Source organism: Rhea pennata, chromosome 25, assembly GCF_028389875.1.
Source record: "Rhea pennata isolate bPtePen1 chromosome 25, bPtePen1.pri, whole genome shotgun sequence".
Lineage (NCBI taxonomy): Eukaryota > Metazoa > Chordata > Aves > Rheiformes > Rheidae > Rhea > Rhea pennata.
In genome coordinates, this window is record NC_084687.1 from 7,920,413 (window position 1) to 7,932,747 (window position 12,335).

At 49.0% G+C, this 12,335-nt stretch overlaps 2 protein-coding genes and 1 long non-coding RNA gene across 7 annotated transcripts in view; 2 read left to right on the plus strand and 1 right to left on the minus strand.

The window, feature by feature from the left end:
- DCLRE1B (DNA cross-link repair 1B) lies at window positions 1-2,701 on the plus strand. Of its 2 annotated transcripts, none has more exons than XM_062594841.1 (4): window positions 1-204; window positions 269-422; window positions 483-662; window positions 893-2,701. In XM_062594841.1, exons 1-4 carry the CDS (start codon window positions 16-18, stop codon window positions 1,801-1,803), a joined length of 1,434 nt encoding a protein of 477 aa, XP_062450825.1. In that variant the 5' UTR covers window positions 1-15; the 3' UTR covers window positions 1,804-2,701. The 2 variants fall into 2 exon arrangements, with proteins under 2 accessions (XP_062450825.1, XP_062450824.1); XM_062594840.1 differs by having other exon boundaries at window positions 7-126.
- Window positions 1,256-7,546, minus strand: LOC134150778 (uncharacterized). Its single transcript, XR_009960714.1, has 3 exons — window positions 6,535-7,546; window positions 6,030-6,192; window positions 1,256-4,271 (listed from the first exon to the last, which is right to left on the minus strand). It is a non-coding gene; the product is annotated as an uncharacterized LOC134150778 (long non-coding RNA).
- HIPK1 (homeodomain interacting protein kinase 1) overlaps window positions 7,340-12,335 on the plus strand; it is a 27,079-nt gene continuing 22,083 nt past the window's right edge. For 3 of the 4 annotated variants that reach the window (XR_009960711.1, XM_062594827.1, XM_062594829.1), the window contains exons 1-2: window positions 7,853-7,960; window positions 8,524-9,601. Coding sequence is in view for 3 of the 4 variants with exons in the window: in XM_062594827.1 (XP_062450811.1) it covers window positions 8,526-9,601 (1,076 nt within the window). In the remaining variant the exon portion in view is untranslated. Of the gene's footprint in view, window positions 7,508-7,852; window positions 7,961-8,523; window positions 9,602-12,335 lie in introns of those variants that run through there. The other variant, XM_062594828.1, reaches the window with a different exon arrangement.

Here is a 12,335-nt window from a genome sequence, read left to right on the forward strand (position 1 = left end):
GGCCGCGGCGCCGCCATGAACGGGACGGTGATCCCCGGCACGCCGATCGCCGTGGACTTCTGGAGCGTGCGGCGGGCGGGCGGCGCCCGCCTCTTCTTCCTGTCGCACCTGCACTCGGACCACACGGTGGGGCTGTCCAGCACCTGGAGCCGCCCTGTGTACTGCTCGCCGCTCACCGCCCGCCTCCTGCGCCGCCGCCTCCAGGTAGGTGCCGCGGGCGGCGGGCGGGCTCGCCGCGCCCGCCCGCCCTCACCGCCCGGCCCCGCAGGTGCCGGCGCGCTGGATCCGGCCGCTGGAGGTGGGGCAGAGCCACGTGCTGGGCGAGGGGGACACGGTGACGGTGACGCTGCTCGACTCCAACCACTGCCCCGGCTCCGTGATGTTCCTCTTCGAGGGCGCCTTCGGCACCATCCTCTACACAGGTACGGGGTGGGCGCTGCGGCCCGCCGCCGCCCGCCCGCCCTGACGCCCTCTCCTTGCAGGGGACTTCCGCTACGCCAGCGCCATGCAGCAGGAGCCGGCGCTGCGGGGCCGCCGCCTCGACCGCCTCTACCTGGACAACACCCACTGCCACCCAGGGCGCAGCCTGCCCTCGCGCCGCCACGCCGCCCGCCTGGCCGCCCGCCTCATCCGCGCCCACCCGCGCCACCACGTCGTTGTTGGTGAGGGCCGTGCCGCCTCGCCTCCCTGCGTGCCCTGCTGCCGCACAGCCTCCCTTGGCACGCCCCGCCGCCGCGTGGCCTCCTTCGCCCTTAGCACCCTCCCCTCCACCTGGCCTCATGCCTTCCGTCTGGCCCTCTTGCATGGCCTCACGCTCCCTTATCTTCTGGGCAGCGTGGCCTTGCGCTCCCCCAGCCTCTCTCTGTCCCTCTGCTCGTGGCTTTGCTCACAGGTGTGTACAGCCTGGGGAAGGAGACACTGCTGGTGGACCTGGCGATGGAGTTTGGCACCTGGGTTGTGGTGAGCCCCTGGCGCCTGGAGCAGATGCGGCTGCTGGAGCTGCCTGATGTGTTCACTACAGAGGAAGGGGCCGGCTGGATCCGTGCCGTGGACGTTGCTGAGATCCGCTGGGACACCCTTGTCAGCTGGAACCTGCTGCACCCTACCATTGCCATCCTCCCCACAGGCAGGCCTGTGAAGGTTACCCACCCCAAAATCTACCCCATTCCATACTCTGATCACTCATCCTTTTCAGAGCTGTGTGAGTTTGTGAAGTGGTTGAAACCCTGCTCAGTCATCCCAATTGTGAAGGGCAGCATGTGTCAACTTTACTTTGAGAAATATCTGAGTTCTGACTGCCAGGCACTTCCTGACCTCACAATTCCAGAGCCTGTGCGAGAGCTGGTACAGCAGAAAAAGAAAAAACAGGAACCTTTGTGTCCATTGAAAAGAGTTGCCCAGCACTCTGTCTCTCGAGGAGTTGTTTTTGAATCCCCAGAGAAATATGTTGACAAGTCTGAAGAGTTTGGGGATGTTAAGGCTCCTCAGCAGAACTGTGAGTCAGGTTTTTGTTCCAAAAAAGACTGTATTTGTCGTGTCACATGCAAGGAGAAAGGGGAGGGAATTGAGATGGAGATCAACAGCCACAATCCCCAGTGTGTATCAGCTCAGCTGGATGGAGAACGATCAGCAGTAGTAATATCAACTAGGCCTGTTAGCCAATCACTGGCTTCTGATGAAGATGTTCTATGTGGATTGGCAGAACAGTATTTACTCACTCCTTTAAATGTTCTAAAGCAGAATTCTGTAGAGAAATTTGATGAGCTAGTAGAAGAATACTTCAGGAGGGAGGAAGCATCCTGAAATTTGTAACACTTGCCAAGGCAGTTGACAACAGTGATTCTAACAGTCTTACTCCTGCATCTCATTCTTGGAGTTTCCCACAAGGAGAATGCTTAACTATAAGTCTTTATTTTTTTTCGCCTTTTATTAGCAGAGAAGGTAGCAACTTGAACTCATTGGTGTATTTTAGAATTCTTATTTATTTTTTCATTTGTCTAAATCTGTCAGGACTTCAGACTACACTCAGGCAGTGCAGTCCCGCTACAAGCATCCTCTAATTTAATTGCTTTTTGTAGTGACTTACCAGTCATGTGGCAAAAGCTGTTGCCAAATTGATTCAAATTGAGCAGCAGAGGGTGTGAGCTGTCTGCTGCTGAACTAGTGAGTTTGAATGTAATAAGAGAAGCAAAAAAGGGGAGTCTGAGAGCATCAAATGTTCATCTTTCTATATTTTTTGTAATGCCTCATTGACAATGAGTTCCAAGATGCATTATAAATAATGTGAATTAAACTATGTTTTAGAAAGGTGCTTAAGGGAAACTGGAAGTGCCTTTAAATCTAGTAATGGATCACTGTAATACCTCCAAACACAGCTCTGTGTTTGCATTCTGCCAACTGCAGCTGGCTGCAGCCCTGCTCTTCTGAAAACAGTATATGTTCACTATAAATGCTCTTTCAGGTCACAGGCCAGGAAACTAGGAATTGTGGATTCCTGGGTTTTAGATCTTTTGGAATGGCTTATTATATAGCTGTGCAGTCTCTGCACTCAAGTCTACGTGTTTTAATGTTTCTGCTGGACTGTGAAGTCCTTCTGGTAACTAAGCATTCTGATAGGTGCATTGCTTTCCCATGGACTGCCTGTACTGTCAGCCAATGGCAAATGGGATAGGAGTTAAAGAAACATACTTATTAATGCAAAGTGTAAAGTCTGCGTGGCATTGTTTCAAAGTACTGGAAGACTGTGGCTAAACAGCAAAACTGCCTCTCAGCTTGGAGGTCAGGCACTTCCCCACTGCCAGTCAACTGCAGAGAGCTGCAGCCTGGCTGTCACATTCAGGAAGTGTCAGCAGTGTGACTAGCCAGTGAAAACACTGTAGTTATTCTTGCCAAACTGCACTAGCAACAGTTCACAAATTGGTTCCCCACAGTGTTGTCACAGCAGCACTAGAATGGAAACAGTCAGTAGGCTCTTTCGTGGAGCACTAAGCCAGCTTGATGTTCAACTTACCTGATCTCCCTGCCATTATTCTCAACACCAAGTGCTTTGTGTGCTCCTGGTCAGGATTAGAATCTCTCCTGCATGTAGTGTCCTTTCAGTCGGTCAGCTAGATAGATTAACTTCCCTGAATCAAGCCAGGTAGCAGAATAGTTGTGCTTCAAGTAAAGTTTGGGCTCATGAAAAGCAGAGGTGGCAGCAGCCACACCTGTTAAAAACAAGGCAGTCCTGAACTGTAATCATGACAGCCAATGTGGGTATGTTTGGAAAGCTGCCTGGTAAACATGAGCCCTAGGTCCCGACCCTGTGCCTTACTGGGCACAGTGCCTCTTAATGGGACCACCTGTTGACTCTGCTTCCTGGCTGCCATTGGAACATTGGAAGGGATGGAGCAGTGTGCTGCATTTGACCTTAGAAATACACTTCAAAAGTGGTAGCAAGGTCTACATGTCCCCTTTCATGTAGATTTGTGTGGACTATTTGCTAATCAAAATTAAAATGCAGAGCCCCATCATTTCAACATGACTGGAAGCACCTGCATCTTTAGTAACACCTGAGACTGCCAGCAGAATCATTGTCCTACACTGGCAGTGTTCTGTCTGCTGCTGGCTGTGTTTTAACATTGTTGAAATATAAGTGACTCATTTGACAGGTAGGTGAGTGAAATAGTGCCTGAATTCCCAGATTCCAAGTCCTGCTCTTGGCTTGCAGCTTCTCCATGGCTCAGAATGAATTCTTGCATTTTGAGTCACTGCTCCATTTAACTGTGCTGCAAATGACCTCTGAGATTTGATGCATTTTGCTAATGTTTTGTGGCATTCAGCCTTTTCTCTTCTGTTCTCATCTTCCCTAAATGAAGTAGGCAACCTCCAGGTGAACCTCATAGCAAAATTGAGTAGTAAGAGCATTAATGCTTTGCAGAGGCTACTGAGTTCTTCAGCTCATACAAACAGAACTGGAAATTGCAAAGGCTAGGAACTGTTCCACATGTCTGAACACCCAGTTAAAACTGCAGAAGAAATGCTGGGTTCTGCTACGGAGCATAAAAGGTAATTTCTGCCACTTCAGAAGGAAATCATCCAAATTTTGTAGAACTAGGGGAAAGCGAAACCTCTTCATAGATTTTAGAGAAAATAAAAGCAGGAGAGTCTTTACCAACAGTCAGCATGGAGATCGTTGCTTCAGCACAGTTGGTATGCAAAGCATTGTAGAGTGCCAAACACATATCCTCCTTCTGTTAGACACGACAGAAGTATTCATGTATTCTAAAATTCTGGAAAACAAAACATGGCCTTCTGGCGAAAATTATGGCAGTGACCTATGATTTCTGAGAATCTTTCAGCTACCTCTGGAGGCTCTTCACAATAAATTGCTTGCCACTTACAGGCTTTGTTCTCCCCCATGCTTGTCTCCACAACTTCCCTCTATTCCTACCACCAGTTTAACTTGTGTGTGTGGGGGGGGGTGTCACTGCAGTCAAAGAGCTGGAGTGTCATGTACACCAGGTCTGAACATGCTGCTTCCAGCTCTGCTGCATGGAGCTTTGTCAACACTGCTAGCATGGGTGTGTTTTGCTCACAGCAGGGACAATAAGAAGCTGTAGCCAAGTGTTAGCTTGGCTATGGATTATCTAGCACAATGTGCATAGAAACTGTGTTATAATCATCCCTGCAAGGAGGGAGGTGGGGTAAGGTGCACTGACCAAAGCCCTTCGAATCTAAATACACAGCTTGAGCAGCTTATCTGTGTTCCACAGTTGGCCAAGCCCCAGTGCGATGGAGCAACTCGCCCAAGGTCTCACAGAGTCTAAGAGTCTATAGAGGAGCTAGGAACAGAGCTGAGTTCTCTTTGGCAAGTGCTTCAATCACAAGGCTGCCTATTTAGCTTTTCAGCACTATTTTAACAAGCTATGATCAAACACTAGCCTGTCATGAGGGTAGGGCAGGTTTATGGTGCTGGAAGCAGAAGCTGTCTGCTGAGCTCCTACATAATTGCCAAGCCAATCTATTCAGTGAAACAGTTTATTTGGCTCTAGCTTCTCTGTAACTGTAGAAAACCATGAAGGAGAGCCCTAGCTATCCTATGGAGAGAAAGAAATGGACTCTTGCAAATTTAGGGCCCCACCAGGGACAGAGGTAACAGTTAAATAGCTTGTGTTCCACAGCAAGCAAGCATAATGTAGCTTTGTAGGCAATACCCTAGAACACTCATGACCTCACTTCTGTCTTCTCTGCTGCAGAGGTATTGTCTATTTCTGTAGCATGGAGTCTTTATTGTTGCTATTTTCTAGATCTGAAGATTGTGTAACACGGAAATCCTCCTTTTCTTGTTCACCAGTAAAATTTATCCATGGAGTTTACATAATTTCCTGTGCAATATGTAATTGCTTTATACTCATGCCAAATTAACTTAAAACCTCAGCTCTCTGGGTTTGTGCTCTTTTTGCACTATTCCAGAAAAGGAATAGAATGTGTAGAAAAGTTAGTCACCCTAATGTTACTTGAGATGCAGTCTTTCACATAAGCTGCTGTCTGACTACTGCTTTTTTGTGTGCATTGGCTTGTCCTGCTAGATTTGGGATCTCTTTGCTGAAGTTGCTACAGCACCTGCATTTTTACCTACTGTCACATACCAGCCTCAACACAAGCAGCCATGAGTGTGCAGTAACGTGTTTGGGACAAATCTTACTTGACAGCAAGCCTGTTGGCCCTGACTCAAGGAGTCTGGGACTTTGTGAGCAGGTGCCTAAGGAGATAAGGCGAGTATCTTGTGTGCATACTCCTTTCGTGTCAGGCATGCAGCATGGAGTACTGTACAGGGCTGATCCTATACTTGTTTTCTAGGCATTACTCAGTAAATGGTGGGAACATAGGGCTTGGGCCACCTGCAAAGCTGTATTCTTCATCCCACCAACAGAGAGGAGCTTCAAAAATTACATGAGGGAGGAGCAGGGAGAGCCTGGAAAGGTGAGTCCCTTCCCTTAAGGAATGAGTTCTGTAGTGACCCCACTGCAGAAATCATATACACTTACCTTAGATTTCAAGGGACTTTGAGCCAAGTCCATGCTGAAACGTCTATGTCCTTTCCTGTTTTGGAGCTCATGGTAATAAAGAACAAAAGGCTCATAGAAATGCAGCTCTTGAGTCTACCATGCAGGAGAGACCTTCCTTCACCAAATAGTACAGAGGGGAGAGCTGAATAGCATTTTGTTCAAGGAAGAAAATGGAAAGTGTTATTTCTTGAATCTTAAACACACACTCCCCTTCCTTTGCAGGCTTTTACGGAAAAGAGCACTACTGCCCAATTCAAACTTCTCTGATGGGCAGCTTGTTTTTTCCTTTGTTTGTTCCAGTGTTATAAACTGCCCCAAATCACCCAGTTAGAATTGCTTGGCACTGTCTCTTGGAACACAGTAGCACTTAAGATTCTGCAAAGTTTAAAAAATGACAACAAAACAGTAATACATCCCAAACTTTGCTCCTCCCTGGTAGATCTAGCAATGGCCCTGAAGATGGTTTAGAAAGACACTTACGTACCAAGTTGGGGATTGTGTCTGTGTTCTCCCAGATTTTTAGTGTGTGTCTGCATGAATTCTCCTTCGCATGCCAGGTGTAGCACTGCTGACTGCAGAGGCTTTAGCTGGAGACTGCTGGAGAAGCTGTGACCGTGTTAGGAAGGCAGGTACGCATGCACATGGAGAGTCTGGTCCTCGCTTCACAGGGCCAGAGATGTCTGCAGAGGTCCTCCAGAGTGTTTTCTTTCCTGGAGACTCTGCCTTCTTTGGCTTACATAGCTTGCAGAGGTCCTTGGGGCCAATGAAGACCCCGTTTCAGAACAGTCAGTCGGGCAGTACTTGTGTTCTTATGTTTTGATTTGTAGCGTATCTTGCTCAGTACTTTTAAAGATGAACACAACACTTTACCCATGATTAGCACAACCTGTGCTTACTGCTAAAACTTTGCTTTACAGCTGAGGGCCAAGACCTGCCACAGCCTCAGGGAAGGGATGTTATTAAGTGTGCTGTGCCCTTCAGGGATACGTAGGTGTATTTTTGCCAACTCAGCATCACTGAGCTTTGGATCTCTGTGATCCCGAGTGGCAAGGCAAGGCACGAAGTGGCAAGGCTGCTGGATCCTAGCAGCCACGAAGGCCTCAGATGACGATGTGCAGCAGCCTTTCCTGGAGACTGCTATGCAGCCTCCTCCTCTCTCACCTTCGTCCCTATCTGCCCCCGTAACAGTCTAACTAGAACACGCAGAGGTTGCGAGATGGAGGTCTTTGATTTTTTTCCACAGCTCCCCCCCGCTAATCTTTACCTCCACCGGGATGCCTCGATACCTGACGCTCGTTACAGCCGCGGGGTCGGGCGGCTGCGCCGCGGCTCGTGCGGGACTAGACGGGAAGACTCCGGCACGACTACTAGCGAGCGCGCGTTCGTAATAGCGCAAGCCACTGCGAGAGGACCAGGCGGCCCGTCTGCGCGATCAGCGTGACCCGCGAGGAGGCCGGGTGAGCGCGGACGGGCCGCCCGCGCAGCGGAGCGAGCCGCGCCGCGCCGCGCCGCGCCCGCTTCCGCCGCGGCCGCGCCATGGCGGCGGCGCGCGCGGTCACGTGGGCGCGCTCGGCGCTCGGCGCGGCTCGGCGCTCGGCTGGCGCGGCCTGGCGCGAGCGCGCGGCCCGGAGCGGCGGGAGCGCAGCGGGGGCGCGGCGGGGCCGCGGGGCACTCGGGCCCGGGCGGCGGCGGCGGCGGCGGCGGCAGCAGCGGGGGGGGGCCCGGCCGGGCCGTGAGGGCGCGGCGGAGCCTGGCGGCGGCGGCGGCCTGGGGGCTCCCCCCGGCGTGCGCGGGCCGAGCGGGCCGGGCCGGCGGCCGCGGCGGGGCTATGATGCGCCCGCTGCGGGGCCGCGCACCGCCGTGTGTCCCCCAGGCAGGTCCGGCCCGCGGCTGAGAACCCCCCACCGGCGGTGAGTGCGCGGGGAGCCGCGCCGGGCCGCCTCGCCGCCGGCCCCGGCGGGCTGCGGGCGTCGTCTCGGCCTGCGCGGGGCGCGGGGCGCCGGCGGGGCGCGGGGCTCGGCCGCCCCGCAGCGCTTCCTCCGCGGAGTCCTGCCCGGCTCTCCTGCCTTTCCCCCGACTCTGCTTTGGCAGCTCAGGCGAAGACAGGCCTGGAAAAAACATAGCCTCTTCCCGCTTTCACGCTACTTCCTCCGTTCTTCCAGGCCCGTTTTCCCCTCTTACACTGCGGTTTCCTTACCCTTTAGGAAGTTGCGTAAAGAGCTGTCTACTCCTTGTACTCTAGGCAGGGACTTAAAATACAGTAGTTCGGCAGGACAGCCTCACTCTGTGGATGCCCTTCAGAGCAGCTGTTCAAAAGATTATCTTCCTAGGCAGTAGGCACCATGTGGTAAAGTGTATAGGCTAGGGTGCTTAGGAAAATACTTGTCATTCTGGTTCTTGTGCAGACGGAAGATCTTGTTCCGTCACAGCCTGCTGCCACTGAGTGATCCTAATGAGTCCTCTTCTTTTGCAGGTATGGCCTCACAGCTGCAGGTGTTCTCCCCTCCGTCAGTATCCTCGAGTGCCTTCTGCAGTGCCAAGAAACTGAAAGTGGAGCCCTCTGTCTGGGATGTTTCAGGACAGAGCACTAGTGACAAATATTATACCCACAGCAAAAACCTCCCAGCAGCTCAAGGGCAAGCAAGCTCCTCTCATCAGGTAGCCAATTTCAGCATCCCTGCTTACGATCAGAACCTCCTTCTCCCTGCTTCTTCAGTCGAGCACATTGTGGTTACAGCAGCAGACAGCACCGGCAGCAGTGCAACAGCATCCTTCCAGAACAGCCAAACCCTAACGCATAGGAGCAACGTTTCTTTACTGGAACCATACCAAAAATGTGGATTAAAAAGGAAAAGTGAAGAGGTTGACAGCAACGGTAGCGTGCAGATAATTGAGGAACATCCACCTCTCATGCTGCAAAACAGACCTGCGGTGGGTGCTGCGGCCACGACCACCACGGTAACCACAAAGAGCAGCAGTTCCAGTGGTGAAGGGGATTATCAGCTGGTCCAGCATGAGATCCTGTGCTCTATGACAAACAGCTATGAGGTCTTGGAATTCCTGGGCCGGGGGACATTTGGGCAGGTGGCAAAATGCTGGAAACGTAGCACGAAGGAGATTGTAGCCATCAAAATCTTGAAGAACCATCCTTCCTATGCTAGACAGGGCCAGATAGAAGTGAGCATCCTCTCTCGCTTGAGCAGTGAGAATGCTGATGAATATAACTTTGTTCGCTCCTACGAATGCTTTCAACACAAGAATCATACATGCCTTGTATTTGAGATGCTAGAACAGAACTTATATGATTTCTTAAAGCAAAATAAATTCAGCCCATTGCCTCTGAAATACATCCGGCCAATTTTACAGCAAGTGGCTACTGCCTTGATGAAGCTAAAGAGCTTGGGTCTGATACATGCTGATTTGAAACCAGAAAACATTATGTTGGTGGATCCTGCACGCCAACCCTACAGAGTGAAGGTGATAGACTTTGGTTCAGCCAGCCATGTGTCTAAAGCGGTGTGCTCCACTTACTTGCAGTCACGCTATTACAGGTAAGTACTGATACAATATTGGCTTTTATATGCTGTATTGTCAGTTAAGCTGATCTTGATAGGATGCTGGGGGATCACATTTACAAATACCACTTAACTCTTCTGCCTTAAAGCCTAATTCCAGTGAGAGGGGTGGTAGGGAGGAAATGATCAGCCTACCCAGCATCCTGCATGTTTCCTCTCCACATGGAGATTTCTTCTGAAACTTATATATAAATAAATAGAACTTCTGCTTTGCAGATGTGACATAATATCTAGTCCAATATCTTCCTCTGACTCTAGATCAGTGCAATAAGTTGATATACCTGCCCCTAGTTTATGATGAATGTGTGCAGAGCAAACCAGGGAAGTAGTATGCTACTAGTAAGTAGTACAGATTGGCTTGTTTGTCACAATCTGAAGCTACTCCATTAGCCATAGTCATTTAGCAGGAATAGAAGTCAAAGGGATGCCAAATTCTTTTTGTCCTTTTTATTCTGATCCCATCTAGTAAAGAGTACATGGGTCTGAGCCTGCTTCACAAACACAGAACTTCTTATATCGATACTTGATAAATCATGCTTTCATGAGACTAGGAATTTTAAGATGGTTATGAGCTAGATCTGTGTTTCCTTTAGCACAAGATAAAAATGGCTTCAGCCCTACTCCCATTTAAGAACTTAAAAAAAATCCTTTATTATGAGTAAACTGTTGTTAAAATCCAGAGGCTGTATAGCTGAAGAAAGCTGTGCTTTTTCTTTTAATTATTCCTCCAACTTGATTCTGTTAATAGTGTGTATTTCAATACAAGTAGAAATAGACTTCAACAAATAGACATAGAGCTTCTGGCAACAGAGGAACATGAAAAACCCCAGTGCTATGTTTTAGCCTGTGCTGTGCTTTCAGTGGAATGTGAGTTTGCTTGACACAAAACTTAACTAGTATCTAATCCTTGCAGCTGAGATGGGAGAGAGGACTCAAGACACTCCACCCCATGCTGTTTCTCTGCCCTGTTTGATGGGTCTTTCCCATCCTCCTAGCCTCAGTTTAAAGCCCTGGCTTATTGCAGGCTTGTTTTGTTTGTTCATCATACTGTCAGTATCCTTGTCGTTTGTTTTGTTTTCTACTCCCTCTGACACTTGGTACCAGCTTATTGTGTAGCTTCTTTCAAGTGATATACCCTTGTATTAATCCGTTCCTAAAGATCTTTTCCTAGCTTGTGATGACTGATCTTTTCCAATCTAAACATTCTTTTTTTAATTGCAACTGTCTTTTATTCACCATGGCTCTGTTCAAATGTTTGCTTTCTAAAATACATTATTAATTTTGTTGTTTTTACACTGAAAGAGATGAGCAGTGATCAAGAATCTGGTCTGTGCAGCAGGTGTGGGCAAAGCAGTTTGGGGAGGCATATAGTGCTTTCCAGTTTCTGATATCACAGAAAAACAGATTTGGCTGATGGAAAAGTAGCAAGGGATGATAAGTATCTTAAAGAGGCTGCTGGGAGGGAAGCTGCCTGCTTCAGCTGCATATGCTGAGCTGAACTCAAAGCCACTTCCGCCTCCCTGACAAGGGGTGACTGACGCTGCTAGAAAGGCAAATAACCTAAGATTAGATGGCATTTGAGACTCCCTGCTCAAATGAAGTTGAAGAATGCTATGATGTGGAAATCTAATATTTAGAATGTTATGTAATTAGTTTTAATGGTGGTGGTTATTAAAGTCCACATTCCAGGAACTTGTGGAGATGGTATAGAAACCAACTTACTGTGGGAGACCTGGATTGCTTTAAGCATATTCACATTAAATTAGTTTTCAGGTAGGATCTAAGTTTGAAGTTGTTTCAACACTGGGTTTAATAAAACAGTATAGACCAATTCTTTATTTGGTTCACTGTCAGCTATTAAAAATAAACGTCCTTTGTTCTATGCTCACTTCTTTTTGGTCTGAAAACCCTGTTACTGGCACTTACATAGCTTGTTCTCTCCAGCTGTGTCTCATGTAGTGAAATCTAAAACAGCCAAACTCAGATGCTGTAAGATGGATTTTCTGATATGTATACCCCGAAGGAATAAACAGTCCTTCACAAATTATGCTCAGTGCTGTAGCTCAGAACAGGTTTAGAGGGGAAAAAGCACAACCTCTGTTTATTTAGGAGCCATTGCTTTAAGGTGCATATTTCTCAAATGTCAGTTAAATGTGCTGCTGTTTCGCTTGGGCTCAAACTATGTGACAACAAAATGGGGGATGCCCTGGTATGCTATCTTCAGTTCACTGCCTCAGTTGGATTCAAGATGCACTCAGAGTTTTGACTCAACTGTTTGCTGCTTCTGGCCCTGAGCTAGTAGAAATCCTTCATGCTGCAGCCTAGTTTTGAAGTGCTTATACCTCTTACCACTTAATTCTTAGCACCTCTACTTACATGTCACAACAAAAATGCAGATGTGAGGCTTTGGGCCATTGTGTACTACCTGTAGTGACAACACTGGAAGCAGCTACAATGTTTCATGGCTGCTGCTATCCAAGTGAGGAGAGGTCAGAAGAGCACTCCAGTTTCTAATGGCCCTCTTGGCAGCTAGACAACTTGCATCTGCTTTGAAACTGCTGGAGCCATGCTTCCAGATTGAATGTAGCATTGGGTTTGTTAGGGCAAGATCTACAGTTGTTACGCTGATGTCTCTGCAGAATTGTTAAGGCTAAGACTGATCAGTCTCTCCACAGGTGTTACTGCTGCCTGTGCAGAATCCTAGTCAAGA